Source organism: Nyctibius grandis, chromosome 3 (genome assembly GCF_013368605.1).
Source record: "Nyctibius grandis isolate bNycGra1 chromosome 3, bNycGra1.pri, whole genome shotgun sequence".
NCBI classification, from domain to species: domain Eukaryota; kingdom Metazoa; phylum Chordata; class Aves; order Nyctibiiformes; family Nyctibiidae; genus Nyctibius; species Nyctibius grandis.
This window is the reverse complement of record NC_090660.1, coordinates 57426034-57444241: the sequence shown is the minus strand read 5'-3', so window position 1 is coordinate 57444241 and position 18208 is coordinate 57426034. Positions and strand designations below refer to the sequence as shown.

Here is an 18208-nt window from a genome sequence, read left to right as displayed (position 1 = left end):
GACTATGTGACATTAGTGCTCAGTAATCAGCATGCAATAGATTATTACAAATCTTTCTTATATGGAAACTCAAAATTCATATATTCATCCTCTCTAAGTCTGTTGCTAAGTGAAACTCATTTATTTAGACCAGATTTCATAAGAGAGATGAAAAACACATAATGAGAAGATACTTTGTCTCCCATGATGACACCTCTAGACTGACAGAGAAAAGCATTGATAAAAAAGTTTGTGAGCCGTGAGATACAAGTAAAAAGGGTGATGGCGTGAAGGATTTTCTAGGCTAGCAGCCATGCAAAAGTTATCTCACAAAAGCAGGACACTGAAATTAAAACTGATTCTGTTCTAGAAAAGAAATTTTGTCATCTTTCTTGAGTTGGTGAAGCAAATGGAAAGTTAATGTAGAGGATAAATATGAAAAGGCAGCTGGAGAAAAAGTGCTGATGCCAAGAAACTCTTGCAGAATGCCTCCATCCAAACTGTTAACAATCTCTCCCACCAGAGAAGCTTTATTTATACAAATTTTATTTTATATATATGTGTATATATATTTTTTTAAAAATGTATAATAAATATATATAATATATATAATATATATTATTTATATATATATATAGAGAGAGATATATATGTGACTTTGCTCTGTGCTTTCTCATTATAGAGGAAGTTTGTCAGCCTGTCTACTCCAGGGTAAGTCAATGACACAGTTCATAAGAGGATATTACAGCATGTGATGCATTCTGCATCTACTTTCCTATTTTCCATCTTTCTTTTCTTCCTAGTTTATCTTAATCTACAGTAACAGTTATCTTGATGAAGTATACACATTCTACTCCTGGCCCTAGTTTGAAAGTCTCAGGTGGACATGAAAGCTAACTAAAACTCCAGAAGAGATGGCAAAACAAATGTAAAAGATTGCCACAACATGATTCAGATTTTGTACAATTTTACCTTTTCCACAAAGTACATGATACCCTCATGGCCCCGCTGCCCAGGAGGTTTCCAGCTAAGCACAACATAGTTTTTGGTGGCTTCAATAACTTGGAGGTCTGTAGGTGGACCAGGAACAACACCCTCTGAAGAACAGAGAAGAACAGGAAAGGGAATTGGGATTTAATTCCTTCATATTTGTATCAGAATTGGTGTTGTAATTAAAGTATAGAAGGAGTATTCATATACCTTGGCACCTGATATTTTTTTAAAACGTAGAGTTAAAAGTCTTCTAAATATTGGTTTTAAATGTCCTTCTTTTAACTCTAAGCATGTTTATTTGTTAGGTCCTGAATAATGAAACCTCACCTCGACAACCAAGTTGGGAGTTATTTAAGGTCAAGTGACTCTCAGAACAACGAACTCTGGGTGCGGGCCAAAGTCCACTGAACTCACTGGGAGTTTTCCTAATTACTCAGCAAGCTTCACATTAGAATTTTGTAGGCAAAAGGTCTGTGTTTACCTGCAGGTTCTTCCTCAGTGACGATAATCTGTCCAGTCCAGGGAGCAGAAGGGTGACCTGAAACAGATGTCAGAGGTATCACAGACATGGGAGACTTCAGGGACTTTTGAAGTAACGAGAAAACCAGCTCTTTCACGGTTCAAAACTAACATTTGCAAGATTCATATGAGCTCCATTTTTGGGCACTGCTGTCACTGTTGCTCATGAAGCAAGATAGTTACCCAAGTTAGTTGTAGGCCAACTGGCTTGAATGTTGAGAGCAGCTCAGCAATCCATATAGCTAGAAAATTTAATCCACTGAAACATCTATTCCTTCCTGAAATGTCACTGAAGTCACCTAGGTGACAAGCAGAGGTATTTGGCTCACTCAGCTCATGGTTTTCAGAGAATTAACTTCAACTTTATTCTCCATACTCTATTCATTTGGTTTAACAGCTCACTCATTAGAGGAACAGCCAAATTCCTGCAGGCTGCTCTTTGTCTCTTTTTAACCACTTTCCCTCACATGACCAGCTTTTAAATCATGGGTCACAGTCAAAAACATAAACGGCTCAGCCTGACTCAACATATCCGCTTGATATGATTTGGGTGGCTCTCTCTGCGCCTCTCTGTTATCATATTATTGCAGTTATGCATTGAGCTATTAACCAGGTCGATGCACTTTCAGAGACAATTTTTGCAAATGCTGTTCTCCGTCTCCATATGCTTCACCTTACATTGGCTGATCTGTTTCGGAAATGTGAGCAGAAAGGGAGCAGGTGGGGAGAAAAGAGAATCATGAGGGAATGAGAGGAGGAGACATAACGGGAATAGGGCACCAAGACCTGACTTCATCTCCTGAGACAGCTTCCACCCTTCCCATTGAGAAGAAGAGGTGTCCCCCAGACTTCAGGTTTTACATGTCTGTCTGAGCACAATGTTTCCTGGGAGTGCCAAACCTCCTTCCTCCAGCCTTTTGTTTTTGTTTTGAATGGCAACCTTGATCATCTGACTGCAGTCTGTAGCTTGCAGCATTATATACAGTAAGACATACAAGCTGGGACTGTGGGAGCCCCATAGCTTTGCATACAATATCCCTTCACATTGGACCATTTTAAACAGTAAAACTTCAGAAACAAGTAGAAATAATTGTTTTTTAGGCATATGATTTTGGCACATGGGTGGAGAGGTGGATTTGGAAGTAAAATGTCTGGGACATTGCCAGGCCACAGGAAAAATATCCTTGGCTTGTGAAATGTTAACTTCAAAGCAGAGAGCTTGGGATCAGTTATCTATTGGGCTACCCTGATATTGTGCTGATGTTACTGCAAGAATTTACTCATCACATGAGCACAGAATCAGCCAGCCTTGTCTGTGCTACAGAGAGAGATGACTATTCACAGGATCTGTTCAGCTTTTTTGTTGGCTGAACAAAAGCAAGTCTCTTTGGGCAATTATCTCTCCTGTGCCTTTTCCTCCCTTCCTGCAAGTTTGGAGCACAGCACCACAGCCAGCCAAAGCCATTTGAGCAGATAGGGCACTTTGTGCAAAGAGCACTGAGATGATTTCTTCTTGGCAAAGCTGTCTCCAAAGAATATTTTATTTTTGCATTGCTCCCTCTAGTGGGATTTCGAAGGCTTATGAGTAGATAATCACACTTTTTTTTTTTTTCAAATGAGTTGTGGCTTCTTAAACCTCCCTGGCAACCTGCAAAAAGCACATCTTACTTCTAAGCCTGGCTCTGTCAGCAGGATCCAGAGCAGCCACAGGCTCTGACACCCTGGACGGTAGGCTAACGCCAGCTTTGTTCACAGCTCGGACTCGGAAAATGTAGGAACGGCCTTCAATTAGACCAGTGACGGGAAAACGAGCAAACTTCACGGGAGTCTCATTGCACTGGGTCCAGTGGGTGGTGCCAACCTCACACCTGAAAAACACAAACAGCAAGAGCAGTGCTGGGAAGGGAAAAATGCAAACTCGGGGCACCCACTCCCCTTTTACAGCTTCACCATCTGTTCGTGTTCATTGACTGGTCCATACCAGTTTCCTCAGCAGCATTATATACTGGTGACATCAAAGAAGCTGCACCAAGGGGTCAGGGCTGAAGTACTGGCTAGGTATGCACTAAATCCCTCACAGCTACACCCCTTCTTTCCTGAATTGAGGAATGGACATGAGCAGAACTCACTTCACTGTTTAAACCCTCCCAAGTACATTCCAGGATGCTTAGGGAGTGTCAGCTTTAGCATACTTGAAGGGACATGAAATACATGTATCTTTTGTAGTTGCCAGAAGGTGACTAGTTCATCTTTCATGCACAATACACCACTCAACATCCCGCAAAATTATGGGCTTCATAGGGCATGGAGACCTCAGTTGTGACTTCTGTGACCAGCCCAGCACACAGATGGCTGTGAATGGGGTTAAAGTCAGGCACTCAGCCAGACCCTGCTTCAAACACTGCTGGGGCTGCCAAGGGAGCCTGTGTGCGGTGGCTGCAGCCCCTGCAATGACAAGACCCAGCGGGGTGGTGCTGGTCCCACTGCTGTGAAGCCTCACCCCTAGCAGGAAGCTGGTTTCTGGCAGAACAAAGAGATAACCAGCAGCAGGGAGAGACCTCAGCTACTTTGCTTGGGAGCCAGGAGGAGCCTGTGAGGATGGCTTCCCAGTCTCCAGCAAGATGGTCAGCAGAAACACGAACTAGCAGTTTGGGAAAGACTTTTTATTGCTGCTGAGATATCTGCTGAGCTGAATGTTACGGCGCCTGCCCAGATTTCTTGGTAGACGCAAGTATCTCTTTTCTGGGAATTGTTACCGTCTCGCTCAGGGCAGAATGTTAGGGATTGGAAGGGACCTCGAAAGATCATCTAGTCCAATCCCCCTTCCGGAGCAGGATTACCTAGATCATATCACACAGGAACGTGTCCAGGCGGGTTTTGAATGTCTCCAGAGAAGGAGACTCCACAACCTCTCTGGGCAGCCCGTTCCAGTGTTCGGTCACCCTCGCCGTAAAGAAGTTTTTCCTCATATTTATGTGGAACCTCCTGTGTTCCAGCTTGCACCCGTTGCCCCCTGTCCTGTCAATGGATGTCACTGAGAAGAGCCTGGCTCCATCCTCATGACACTGACTGGATTTCTTAAATCTTGAGGTTCAGGAGTCCTGCCACTGTGTGACACATTCAGTTTTCATATTTTTAAAAATTATTTCCAATTCTTATTTTTGCAGAGAAAAACACAGAAGTGTGGTCTGCATGAAGCTTGTAAATCTAAGAGTTTGGAAAACAACAGCACGTAAAAGAAATCCAGCTCCCTTTGAGATAGTATTTTGCTTTCTGGTACGTGGTAACTATTTGGAAAGTGGCAGGAGAACACTGATACAGAAGGAGCCACAGCTGCCTGATGAAGGAGTCGATCTTGTAAGCTACCAAACTGCAAAGTCCCGAGGCCTCGTAAGCCTCACGGGAAGCAGCAAGGGCTGAGCTGCACGGTGTCTCGCAGAATCCTTTGTACATAGTTAAATGAAGCAGGATGTAATTATTTCTGTGAAAGTTAGATCAGGCACAGCAAAAGCTAAAACAAAAAAAGTATTTTTTTTCTGGCCAGCAACAAGAATGAAAATAGCAACAAACATTTTATCTCATGGTTTTCAATGTGCTTTTTATGTTTTTGAGTTAGAACGAGCAGCAATATAAATTCTCCAATCCAGCGTGCTTGCTGACCTGTCAATGAAATATCCGAGGATGGGGTTTCCTCCATCGACAGCAGGCTGCTTCCAGGAGACAATGACATAATCTTTGTTGGCATCTAAGCACTGCACATCCAGTGGTGCACCAGGGGCTCCGGGGATTTCAGCATCAGCATCTATGAGGATGGAGATAGACGTTTCCAAATGTGAACTACAGTTATTCCACTATTATTAATCTTTAAGGACCAAACTGTGTCCCTACAGAGCCAAAAAAAGAAGTTCCATTACTGGCTTCAAAAAGTATTTGTATTTTTTAATATTGGGGTTTTTTTTTAATATTTATAGCGTTTCTCCAGGTTTTAGTTTTCTCTTTGCCACATTTACAAATGCTTAACATGTTACAGCATACTGTAAATGTAATTCATCTAGGCATTTTAAATAAAATTAGTAACATGCATTCTGGTTAGGTAGCTGCCAGAGACATAGCTGAACTAAAAATTTGGCAGACTATATATTTACCTGCTATTCTGCTTAGGAGAAGAGGCTGATATCATGCCTTACAGACAGGCAATAGCTCGATCAATCATAAGTATTCACCCATTGGATATAAAACACTGACTTAAATCTCATCTCCACATGTAGTCCTTCATTGTTTGTTTTTGGTTAGTATGAACTGCAAAAATATCAAAACTTTTTGAAGTTTAATTATATTGCACGTGCATTGTCATTGTGGAATATAACCTTCATAAGGATGAGCATATTTTTCCTTTTATGTGTTTATCACAAATCTGGGACTGCTGATGTCAAAGGGCCTTGACTCCAGCATCAGCTTCTTGACATATCTTATCAAAAGCTTTAAAAAAGAGAGCACAGTGCTGGGCACTGGGGAATTTTACTGTTTACACAGTCAGAGTCTGTTTTGTGAGATGGGGTAATTTTCATGTAGGAAAAAATAACCTTTGCAGGAAGATTGTATGAAAGACTTTCAAAGAAGAGAGATGGTTTCTCTGCAGAATAACATTAATTTGTACAATTACATGTAGCATTTTTCAAGCCTGCTGCTTCAGAAGAAGACCTGACTTAGACAAGAAAGATGTATATATCTGAAGAAAAAATATTTTGCTAATAAATATTATCCATACATTCCATCTAAAGCCCAGACTTCTTAAAAAGTTTTAATGTTTCAAGGCATTACAGGATTTTGCAATACAATATACAGTAATCCCTATTTTTTATGGTTTTGGTTTTCAGAAAAAAACGCCTTATAAGAGCATTTAACATGTTTCATTAAGTAGAACAGTAGTTTTCAGAAAAAAAAAAACCCCACACTTCACACTGTGTCTTCTCGTATAGGCAGAGTAGCATCACATGGAGCTTTTGAACCTGCGCCAAAGTTACTGAGTCTAAGCTCTAATTACAGCTAGCTCAATGCACTTTTAAAAATGATAATGTACAGAGTAAGCAATCCAGTTAACATAACAAAGTAATAAGGACATTAAGAGTAATAACAATACGTCTTCAGTGATCTCCATACAAAAGGTTTTAATTGCCCATATTTACTGCTTGACTAACATGAGACACCATAGTTTCTTTCCAAGACAGACTGGGGAATAACTGGGACAAACAACATTGCTGATCAGCCTCAGGGAGGCTAGGATTTCATCCCTGATGGCTTGCTGACAAGTGCTGACCTGTAGCCATGGCAGAAGTCACACATGCTCTCAAAGCCCATCTAAAGACCTAACATTACGTGCCTAGCTAGTGCATTGCTCAATTCTGTCGATACACAGGGATTTCTACATGACAGAAAAACAACTGCTTGTGCTTAAATATTATAGCTAGCCATTTATAGCAAATTTGCCTGCAATTTAGGAGGAGCAGCGAGGAATATACTAGCCAACTAAAACTGTGGGGACCATTTAAGTAGGAATGTAGAATATAATTAATCTAATTAGAATTTGGCAAACACACTGATTGGCTAGTAATTACCTCTTGTGAAAGGGGCAGTGGGCTTGCAGTCAGGTCATACCTGCATTGCTAGAAGATGTAACAGGAACAAGGGTGACCATTTGTTTCTATGGCAGCACAATTTAAAACAAAGCAAGAAAAACAAATCCTAATCCTTGTCACAGATGCTCATTTCAGTAGACTCTTTCTTCAGGTGATGAAAACACCTGCTTCAGTCATATTTTCTCAGCAGGCTGTTATCTCACACTGCTCTGCTGGACTTGGCAACTCAGTGCCATTCTGGGCATGGTCTCAGAGCCAAGAATTTCCAGAGCCTTTTGCATTAGCATTTCATGCTTCAGCTGCTTTTAGCAGCTGGGACAGATATAGAATCAGCATGCAACCTGATAGCCATGGCTCCTTTTAAAGAAAGATTTCTCTAATAGAAATTCAAGGAAGTTTTTCATGGTATGAGCAAACAACACCCAGAGAAATTACACTTTAATTCTACACTTTGCTTCTTTACTTTAGAGAATTACAGAATGGTTGAGATTGGCAGAGAACTCCAGAGAACGCCTAGTCCAACCCCCAGCTCAAAGCAGGGTCAGCTAGAGCTAGTTGCCCAGGACCATGTCAAATCAGGTTTTGTATATCTCCAAGGATGGAGACTCCACAGCCTGTCTGGGTAACCTGTTCCAGTGTTCAACCACCCCTGCAGTAAAAAAGATGTTTTCTTATGTTTAAATCAGCTTTTCTGTATTTTAATTTGTGTCCATTGCCTCTTGCCCAGGCACTGGGCACCACTGCAAGGAGCCAGGCTCTATCTTCTTTACTCCCTTCCATCAGGTATTTATACATGTGGATAAACTCCCCCTAAGCCCCCTCTTTTCCAAGCTGAACAGCTCCACCTCTCTCAGCCTTTCCTCATATGAGAGATACTCCAAGCACTTGAACTCCTTCACAGCCCTTCGCTATACTCGCTCTAGTGAGTCCATGTCTCTTTCATACTGGGGAGCACAAGACTGGACCCAGCACTCCAGATGAGTCTCACCAGTGCTGAATAGAGGGTAAGGATCACTTCCTCAGCCTGCTGGCAACACTCCTCCTAATGCAGCCCAGGATGTCACTGTCCTTCTTTGCGACAGGGCACATTGCTGGCTTATGTTCACCTTGGTGTCCCCCAGGGTCTTTTCTGAAAAGTGGCTTTCCTGGCAGTCAGCCCCCAGCCTATACTGGTGCATGAGGTTATTCTTCCCCAGGTGTACACCTTCCACTGTACTTTTTCCTGCATTGTGCATTAGAGAGAATCCCTCAAATAGTACATAAAATGTTGATCAAAACAGTTCAGTTTAGTTAGCAGGGAGATGGCTACAAAAATACATTTTTAAGTTGTTATGTAGATTTTTCCTATTTATGACTTATGTTCAGTACTCTTCACAGGCTGAAATTGAGAAAGAGTAGTGAAGTTACATCAATACCCTAAATTTCCTCCTCAGAATGCCAATGTGGTTTAAAAGTCTTCTAGCACATGACACCAAAGCTTGAGGGATGCATCCAGTTTTTCCAAAGACAACAACTGGAAGCTATATTGCTAGAATCTATTAATAGAAAATAATTATTCTTTTTTTATTGGAAGAAAAGGACCTAAAATGGCTGAGACTGATTTTGCCAGCATTTTGCTCATTTCTCTAGTGAGTTTCGTTCACAAGACAATATCCTACCTCGAACAAAGACATAACTACTGTACTCTTCATAGTAGTCTCCCATCACCACTCGCAGAGTATAAAGACCTTCATCTTCCTTGTTTGCATGAGTCAGTGTTAATGAAGCTCGCTCCCCACTCCAGTTCATCTGGACCCATTTGGATGGTGTAATAAGAACACCTAGAAATTAGAGAATTTCATGATGAGAACTAGTTGGATCTACTGAGGAATAGATTCTGAATATGAAGAATAGATAGATTGGAAATACACAGGAGACCATTTTTATTATGTAACTTTCAGTCTTCAAAGACAATCATAAATTACAGCTGATTCTGCTCTCATGCCAATTTTGTCTTCATTTTCCAAGTGTAACTTCAGAGAGCAACAGATTTTTATCAGCTGTTGCACAACACATTTGTGCAACTACTTAAGAAATGTGTTGGCATATAAATAAATAGTAAAAGCTGTGTGGGCCATGTAGATGGGCCACATAGATGTTGGAGCTGATTGAAATGCTTCTAATTTAAAAGGGTTTTTTAAGAAAGAAAAAATCCCTAGAAGACATTGTCACAGTGCTTTCTCTGTTTTCTAACTGTGGTTCCATTTCAAAATGCTAGATTTTGAAAAACTTTTTAATTGAAAAAGAGAAAATATTACTGTTTAGAAATTGGAGAAAGTGATGACCAAATCATAATGTTCACATACGCCGAAATAAGTAAAGATTTACATGAAAGAAGTTTATATTTCTTCTTGTCAAACATTCTCACCATTTCTGTACCATTCGATATCTGGTTTGAAGCGCTTGATATCAGGACTGATGACAACTGTGCAGCCCAGACTCATTGTCTCGCCTTCTCTCCCAAAGGCTACATCAAACTTGTCAACAAAGCTGATTTCAAACCTGGAAGCATAGCCATGAGGGGTAACGCCAACTGTATAAGGGAAAAAAAAATCTGTCTGTTTACTTTTCTTTCCTTTTTGTGACAAGAGTAGTAAGCAAAAGTACCCAATGATTATGAATACAAGCTCAGGTAAAGTTTAAGATATAAATAGAGACAATATATATTCAGTGATCATATTCAGAGGTAATTGCAGTGTCAAATAATCCAAGCCCTTACTATCACAGAGAATCAACTATTTCTCTATTCATACAACTCCAGTTCTTACAGCTAGTTCATTTTATGAGGGAGAAGCTCCTGCAGAATTTCATTCCAGAATTTCCAAAATTTCAGATCCAGCATTTTATCATAAGGTTTGTTTTATAACTTAAACAGGCTTCTATTTATGATTAATGATTTGTTCACGTCAAGCTGATCTTTAGCTTATATGGCTCTTTTCTTTCCCTGTTTTAACTCCTTGCTCCATCTCAGGGTGGTTACATGTCCACTCAACCTTCATTTTTGTAAGCTAAATAAGCCTTCTGGGGGGGCTCCCTATTCCCCCAGGCATTCAAGTAGCCTGTTTCTGTACTCGGTCCTGAATTTCCCTTTTCTGATGTTGTGTGACCCAAGTTATGTAGTATTCCAGACAGAATATCCTAAGTGCCTTACACTTGTGCTGCACGTACATGGCACAGTGGCTTCCATATTTCTTCTGAAAACAGCTTGGATGATAAAACCTGGGGTCACATTTTCCTTTTCTGCAACTGCCCTACACTGGTAGCTCACAGTCTTCCTGTGATCAACGAATAGATGCAGGTTGTCATCTTCCAATACCAAGTATTAAATCCCAAATTATATTGGAAACTCGTGGCCTTGCATTTTGTAATGTGGTGCATAGTCTTGTTTCTATTATTTCAGAGCTTCAGTATATAAATGGCATCTAGTATGCCTTTACAGCATATCCCTGATTCTATTTGTGCTGCTACAATAAAGTAAATGTCCGTAAGTCTCATCTGTCAAGCCTTCCATGCACAGGAGCTGCAGGGCACTTCACACATATTGCATATGTGGGTGGATTGTCCTAACATTGCTCATCATGGAAGTATCTGTCTATGCAATACTGCTAATCACTTCAAAATGTGAGTGTTTCAGGTAAAACAAACTCCAATTTTTACCTTGATATATCCAAAATATTCAAATTGGATTCTGGCAATTTGATCTTTTCTACTCATTTTCACAATGCGTGGAATCGCATAGCAGCAGAAAAGAACAATTAAGTCAACTGCTTTTCTTATGCATATGCACCCCCGAGCTTTTTTCCCAACCTTGGTTTACATATTGCAAGAGATGAAGTGTCTCTCTCTTTGACAGATTTTATTCCGTAGCCAAAGGCAATGTTAAAAGGATGTTTCTTATATAAGCAAATAGCCACAGACCCAGAAGGCAATGCCATTTTCCCCTATGGGTCAGGCTAACACCATGTGACATTGTAGAGCTCAATACCTTTGTAAATCCAACGTGCTTCCTTTTTAGATAATGTTACAAAATATTCTGCTTAGTCATTTGTCATGATGTCACAACTGTAAATGGATGTGTCAAACAAACATATATTGCAACTTACGGCCCAGAGGCATGGAAACAGTTCCAGTATGCAAAAGACTTGCATCGATGTCTCCTTTGTACCCTAGACAGAAAAAGAGCAACTGCAGTCATTATCATCAAGAGGTGAAGGCTCTTGGAGCCACAAAAATGAAATTGGTAATGTGCATCTTAAAAAAAAAAAAAAAAAAAAAAAAAAAAAAGAAGGAAATATTTTGCAAACCTACTCTTTACCACAAGGGAAGCATAAGCGGAAATTTCTCCTTTAACATTCATAGCAGAGGCCCGATACTGAGCAATGTCATCAAAATCACATCTAAAACGATACAAATGATTAGGCATGGCATCTGTTTACTCCTTGGCATACTCTCTCCTATGTTTTAGATCAAACAAACCCCTCAGAAATCTATAAACAAGAAAAAGCTTGGAAGACAGAAACACTGTACACCAGACTGATTGTAGCCATTAAGTTTTTCTCAGTGTTAAAAACCCAGTGTTTGGAATACATGTCTCTTTTCAAATATCACTTGCAGATTTGACATTGAGAATACAATGGAAGGAGGAAAAACTATCTGATAATATTTATCTAAGTTATCTCTAAGTTATCTCTAACTTACTGTCTCCTATGGAGACATGCCTAACGTGGAAACTGTAGAAATGGTAGATATCACAAAATATTTTCAAAGAGCACCTACCAGTATCTAAATTGTCAAATCTAGATTGTTGCTGATTGTCTAATTAGGTGATTAGGTCTCATGTTTTCAATGTTTTTTAATGCAAAGTGACTGCAAAAATTTCCCATTTAGGGGATGAGTACTGTTAAAGATCTTTCTTGTCTGTAAGTGAGGACATCTCGTTTCTGTTCCTCATTCCAGTAAGAACCACAAACTTTGCTATATTTGAAAAATAGTTAATTCAAAAATTTTTACCCTGAACTAGATTTTTCTCATGTTTAACTGTATTCAGGCAGCAGACAAATGGAAAAAATAATCACAAATGTTCCACAAGTTTCTGACTCAGACATAAATAGAATAATAATCCAGATAAATTACTCGGGTAAATTGTATATCCTCTAATGAGGAAAACCAGAACTGCTTCAACGTTTAGTAGACAGCATTCACCTCAGCTGTACAAACCTGATATGTCTTACATCCCCAAGAGATATGTCACATTTTGCAGGTCTCAATCTCTAGCAATATTTCAGCTTAAGTTATTTGTTAAATTATCTCATATTCCCTTACGTGCTGATCTCCAGTGAGTGCAGCCCATATCGACTTTCAATGATATACTTGCCAGGGTGAGTCTGTACATCGATGGGCACATTGTTTTTATACCTATGGAAAAGCAAAGAAACAGTATGTCACAAATGGAAGTGCATAATTATATACTTTAAAAGGTCAAGGGCTTGGTGTTTGAAATAAAACATCAGTTTCTTCCTGTTCCTCCTCAATAAACTGTAGTCTATTTTCCTGGAAAGACATTATTAAGAGAAGTTTAACCTCTCTCTCTTTCTCTTTGACTTGCCCCAGGCGAATTTTATTTTCTAATTGAAAGGAGAAAATAGTATTGAACACAGTGAAAACTACCATGAATTTCAGGTTTCTGCTTGTAAAGGAATCAAGGAGTCACATGAGCAACATCTCAAGAGTTTTGTGAATTGCAATGAAAATTCTGTAGCATCCTTACCTACTAGGTATTGTACACATTTTGTTTGCTTTGCATATTTCATCTACTTTCAAAACCTGCATATTCACAAAAATTTCAGGTAGAAAATTAACTTTTTTTTACCTGCATAGCTAGGTTGGCAGAAGCCCCAATGCCCATAGGGTTAGATTGGTAAAAAAAATTGTCTTGATGGTAAAGTGCATTGCAGTGAGAGATCTGGCAAAAGCTGCACTACCAAAAACTTCTCTGTTTTTACAAGTATACACTATGAGTGTTTTCTGGTACAGGTGTATCTTCAGGTAAGAAAAGTTTACTGTTCAAAATTCCCTGTAAGTAATTTGAAGGAATGAACCAGTACTGCTCAATAGTGAGCTGGCACTGCTATTTTCAGAATTTATATAAACAGCTTGAGACTCACAGAGAGAGAGTTCAGTGGTTCACGGTAGATTCTTCCTCACCAATAGTTGCATAAAAAGTCACTCATTCTGGACAATACATGGCGTAACCAAGTAAATGTTTGAGTGAATCCTGTCTTAAGTGAACACTATTTATAAGGAACAAACTGGTAATAGGAGTGTAATAAAATTAAACACTGAATTGTGTTCAATACATTTGGGATTGATATGAGGTCTATAAAGAAAGAATGTTCCCTAAGATAATGTCCTGCTTTAGCATAGCTTTCCCTGTGCTCCATAAGGTGGTATAGAAGGGAAGTGGAAATATAAATGATGATAGATAAAAGTACCTTAATTTCTTACTTTGATGTAGCTTAAATAAACTTTTCTCTTCATAAGTCATAACAGATAGCCAGCCAAAGAGCTTTGCTTCTTCATTTTGGATTTCAGAGGACAGTTTCTCTCATGATTTTCAATCAGGAAAAGGAACTGCTCTGCTGTCAGTGGCATGCCCCACTTCACCAAACAAGTCAGTAATAAGCTATTTTACCAAGAATATTGTTAGTTTGATATGTCTCAAGATGCAACTATATCTGCAATAAATCTGAAAAATTGCCTTTCAACAATTCCAGTGGTGTGGAATAAAGAATATTTCCCTGGCTTCAGATATTTGGGCACAGTAATACACTGGGATTTTTCCAAGTGCCAAAGTGAACGAGAATCATAAACCCTAAAGCTTTTCGTCCTGATCTTCCTCTCAGCAAGATGTCTATGAAAAGAGACTCAATGCAGGGCAACAGCCTCTATTCCAGACTTCAAACAGTTGCAGAGATGCTTGACCTCATTACAGGTCTCCTACTCCATTATCCTGATTTACAGCAAAGAATAATACATGGGTCCACTAACAGTAAATCCATTTGCCACCACTCTTCACCTCATTAGTGCAATGGTGACCCCTCAGACTGATCTGCCTGGGAACATCTGGGCATCTTTATATTCCATGTAGTGTGTCAAATAGTTTAGAAAATAGAATAATGCCATCAGTTCCTAATATTTTCCAGGGAATATGAAATTCTGTGAAAGGGGACTTGACTCCGTAATCTCTTTAACTTTTCTCCAAAGGGTTGGGTGACCCTTGGGTCCTGTTGGCAGCAAGGGCATTCAGTAGCATGCAGTGCTGTGCAGAAGCAAGCTGAGTTAAGCAGCAGTGAGAAGACTTTCACTTTTCTTGTGTTCATTATCATCAGGTTTGTAAAAAATAATTGATTCCATTTTTGCTTATTTATATTCATCTATGGAAAGAATAGGGCTTGTGGGTTAGAAGGACCACTTGTTATTTCTGGAAATGCAAATTCCAGAACAGCCAAGTCATTAGCTAATGTTGGACTGCAATCTCCCACTGTCATTATGCACTGATAGTTTATGCTTTCTGCTACTGGTTTCAAATGCCCTGAGTTTTCCATATGCTTTTCCCAAAGGAGTCAGAACTGCTGCATCACACAGTAAGGTTTTCTTTAGAGAAAGTTCATGAAGCTTTATAATTTATCATGCACAGACTGAAAAGCTCTCAATTGCTTATACAAAGAATGACTGTCTGGAATACACGACTGACATTTTGTTAGAAATGCTGAATGTGAGCTGACAGATCCAGGTCAGCACTGTTCTGTATCTCAGAGCAAAGACACCTGCTGAAGTGGCTGTGAACTCTTTTTTCCACTAGTAACCTGTGGCGAGCCGAAATCCCTTAAGAATTCAGATGTATGGTAAAATGATGTATTAATTTCCACCATCCACACTTAGCACTTAGATGAAAGAGTGGTTCACAGTGAGAGCAAAGGCAGACAGCTGAAGGCTTGTTTTAACCATGTCAGATTTTTGAGATAAGGTGAATCTCAAAGTGAATGGCCCAGCTCTCACATTCTTGGTTAGGATTCAGGTTACAGAGCTGGATTGCAGCCATGAAGGCAGCTGACCTTTCTGTATGTCCTGCTGAGACTGAAGGGTTTGTCTGGAATCCTCTCTAGGAGGAATGTCAAAACAGGGCACTCGCCACCCTTACACGACGGGAAAAATGTGTCCGTGCAGAGCCTGGCTATCGCTTGTCATTGTCTAAGGAGAGAGACCAAGTGACTTCATGGGCCATCAGCTTCTGGTCTATTAATGTACTTCTTAGTAACACTTTTTATCAAACCCTGAAATTAAGGTTTTTAAGACCTAAATAAACACAGAGTCCATTAAGAAATTCAAGCAGTAAATTGCAAAATATGAGTATTACTTAACATCATGATATAGTAGATGTTTTCTGTTCTCTCCACAAATGGAATCTCCATAGGACTTATTCCTAATTGATGCTTAATGCTGAACAGAGGCATATTCTTTGTTCATTTTATAAACACGTTCATACATTTTACATACACATTCTGGAAGTATATTTTAAATTAAATAATGAGCATCAAATCTCATTTTATGTTTGGAAAAAAGGTTTTACCTATTAGCTTAACAACTTGATGGTATCTGTGCAGCATGAAACAGATAAGAAAGATCAGCTCAATAGATGGTGAGAGAGTAAAGCTTCACAAGTCACTGTTAATTAAGTCAAATTAAATTCCAGTCAGGGTAAACTTTAACCCAAGAGTCAAATTAGACCTTCAGCTATGACTAAGAGTATATTTTGGAGTTCTTACAGCAAAGCATTTGACACTGTCCCTCATGATATCCTTGCCTCTAAATTGGAGAGACATGGACTTGACGGATGGACCACTCGGTGGATAAAGAATTGGCTGGATGGTCTCACTCAAAGAGTTACGGTCAACAGCTCGATGTCCAAGTGGAGACCAGTGACGAGTGGCGTTCCTCAGGGGTCGGTATTGGGACTGGTCCTGTTTAGCATCTTTGCCGGCGACATGGACAGTGGGATTGAGTGTGCCCTTGGCAAGCTTGCCGATGACACCAAGCTGTGTGGTGTGGTCGACACGCTGGAGGGAAGGGATGCCATCCAGAGGGACCTTGACAGGCTTGAGAGCTGGGCCTGTGCAAACCACATGAAGTTCAACAAGGCCAAGTGCAAGGTCCTGCATGTGGGTCAGGGCAATCCCAAGCACAAATACAGTCTGGGCAGAGAATGGATTGAGAGCAGCCCTGAGGAGAAGGACTTGGGGGTGATGGTTGACGAGAAGCTGGACATGAGCTGGCAATGTGCACTTGCAGCCCAGAAGGCCAATCGTATCCTGGGCTGCATCAAAAGCAGCATGGCCAGCAGGTCGAGGGAGGTGATTCTGCCCCTCTACTCCGCTCTCGTGAGACCTCACCTGGAGTACTGCATCCAGCCCTGCAGTCCCCAACATAAGAAGGACATGGAGCTGTTGGAGCGAGCCCAGGGTAGGGCCACGATGATGATGAGAGGGCTGGAGCACCTCTCCTATGAAGACAGGCTGAGAGAGTTGGGGTTGTTCAGCCTGGAGAAGAGAAGGCTCTGGGAGATCTTAGAGCAGCCTTCAGTACCTGAAGGGGGCCTACAGGAAAGCTGGAGAGGGACTTTTTACAAGGGCATGTGGTGATAGGATGAGGGGTAACAGTTTTAAACTGAAAGAGGGTAGATTTAAAGCAGATATTAGAAAGAAATTCTTTACTGTGAGGGTGGTGAGACGCTGGAACAGGTTGCCCAGAGAAGCTGTGAATGCCCCCTCCCTGGCAGTGTTTAAGGCCAGATTGGACGAGGCTTTGAGCAACGTGGTCTAGTGGAAGGTGTCCCTGCCTGTGACAGGGGGTTGGAACTAGATGATCTTTAAGGTCCCTTCCAACCCAAACCATTCTATGATTCTATGATTCTATAAGATTTAGTCCAAAGACCACTGAAGTGAATAGAAAGTTTCCAATAGACTCCAAAGCTTTCAGAAGATTTGGATGGTCCTGGATCTATCTGCAATCTTTGACTTCAAATAGTTATGATGTGTCTGCTATGAACACCCTGCATCATGAGATTTCAGTTTCATGGAGATTCAGTACTATAACTGCTCAGCAGCTAAGCAGCTCATTCTGAACCAAAGAATGCTTTAATGCTTCAGGGACACTAATGGCATTTGTAGACTAACCAGAAGTATTTGCAAAACATTATTTTAAGGCTAGTACTGACAATAAATTAAACTGCTATTTTTTCTTCATCAGCAGACAGAAAGAATATATTGCATGTCTCTATGAAAAACAATCTATGTATTCATATTGTTGTTACACCAAGTATTATTTTGCCTTTTAATATTTTGCTTTCTTTTTGTACAAGGTGACTTGCAAGGTGTTTGACAGGCCTCTATACCTGATTTTTTTATTGAACTTGTATATTTCCTGAAAAAATACCACATTCACTGAGACGACTTCACATATTGGTTATGTGGTGACTTTCAGTGACAGAGGTACACACTTACCACGTAACACGGGGTGCTGGCCAGCCAGCCACAGAACAATGAAATTTGACATTTTGCTTTTCCCAGACAGTGTGAGAACGAGGCTCAATAATAAACTCAGGAGCATGTAAAAGTTTATCTTGATTCAACTTTTTGTGGAATGCTTGAGTCTCTTCTAGCTGGAAAAGAAACATTTGATTATAAACTCCAGCAGTTATAAGTGCAAACTATTAATACGGAAAAAGCATATTTTTTCTTAGGAGCAGTAAAAAAATATGCAATTTTTAATTAAAAATCCAGATAGACATACTTAATGTATTTATCTCACCTGGACACAGAAAACGAAGTCTTAATCTTCAAGAAGTTCTCCTTCCAAAATAGCTAGATTTGATTTTACTGGGCTTTTTCCCCTTAAGGCTATTCTAAGTAAAATAATTTTCCACATTTAATTATTTTTTTTAATACAGAGTGAAAGGTGAAATAGGTCTGAAACTCAGATACCTT

The 18208-nt window shown here is 40.0% G+C and overlaps 1 protein-coding gene across 4 annotated transcripts in view; it reads right to left on the bottom strand.

Moving 5' to 3' along the window:
- Nucleotides 1–18208, bottom strand: part of MYOM1 (myomesin 1) — a 74796-nt gene that overhangs the window by 36529 nt on the left and 20059 nt on the right. For all 4 annotated transcript variants that reach the window (XM_068395917.1, XM_068395919.1, XM_068395920.1 and 1 more), the window contains 10 exons: nt 17726–17883; nt 12489–12581; nt 11475–11563; nt 11270–11332; nt 9535–9699; nt 8786–8947; nt 5152–5293; nt 3160–3359; nt 1454–1510; nt 952–1076 (listed from right to left, as the gene is read on the bottom strand). In XM_068395917.1, the coding sequence (XP_068252018.1) occupies nt 952–1076; nt 1454–1510; nt 3160–3359; nt 5152–5293; nt 8786–8947; nt 9535–9699; nt 11270–11332; nt 11475–11563; nt 12489–12581; nt 17726–17883 (1254 nt within the window). The remainder of the gene's footprint in view (nt 1–951; nt 1077–1453; nt 1511–3159; nt 3360–5151; nt 5294–8785; nt 8948–9534; nt 9700–11269; nt 11333–11474; nt 11564–12488; nt 12582–17725; nt 17884–18208) is intronic.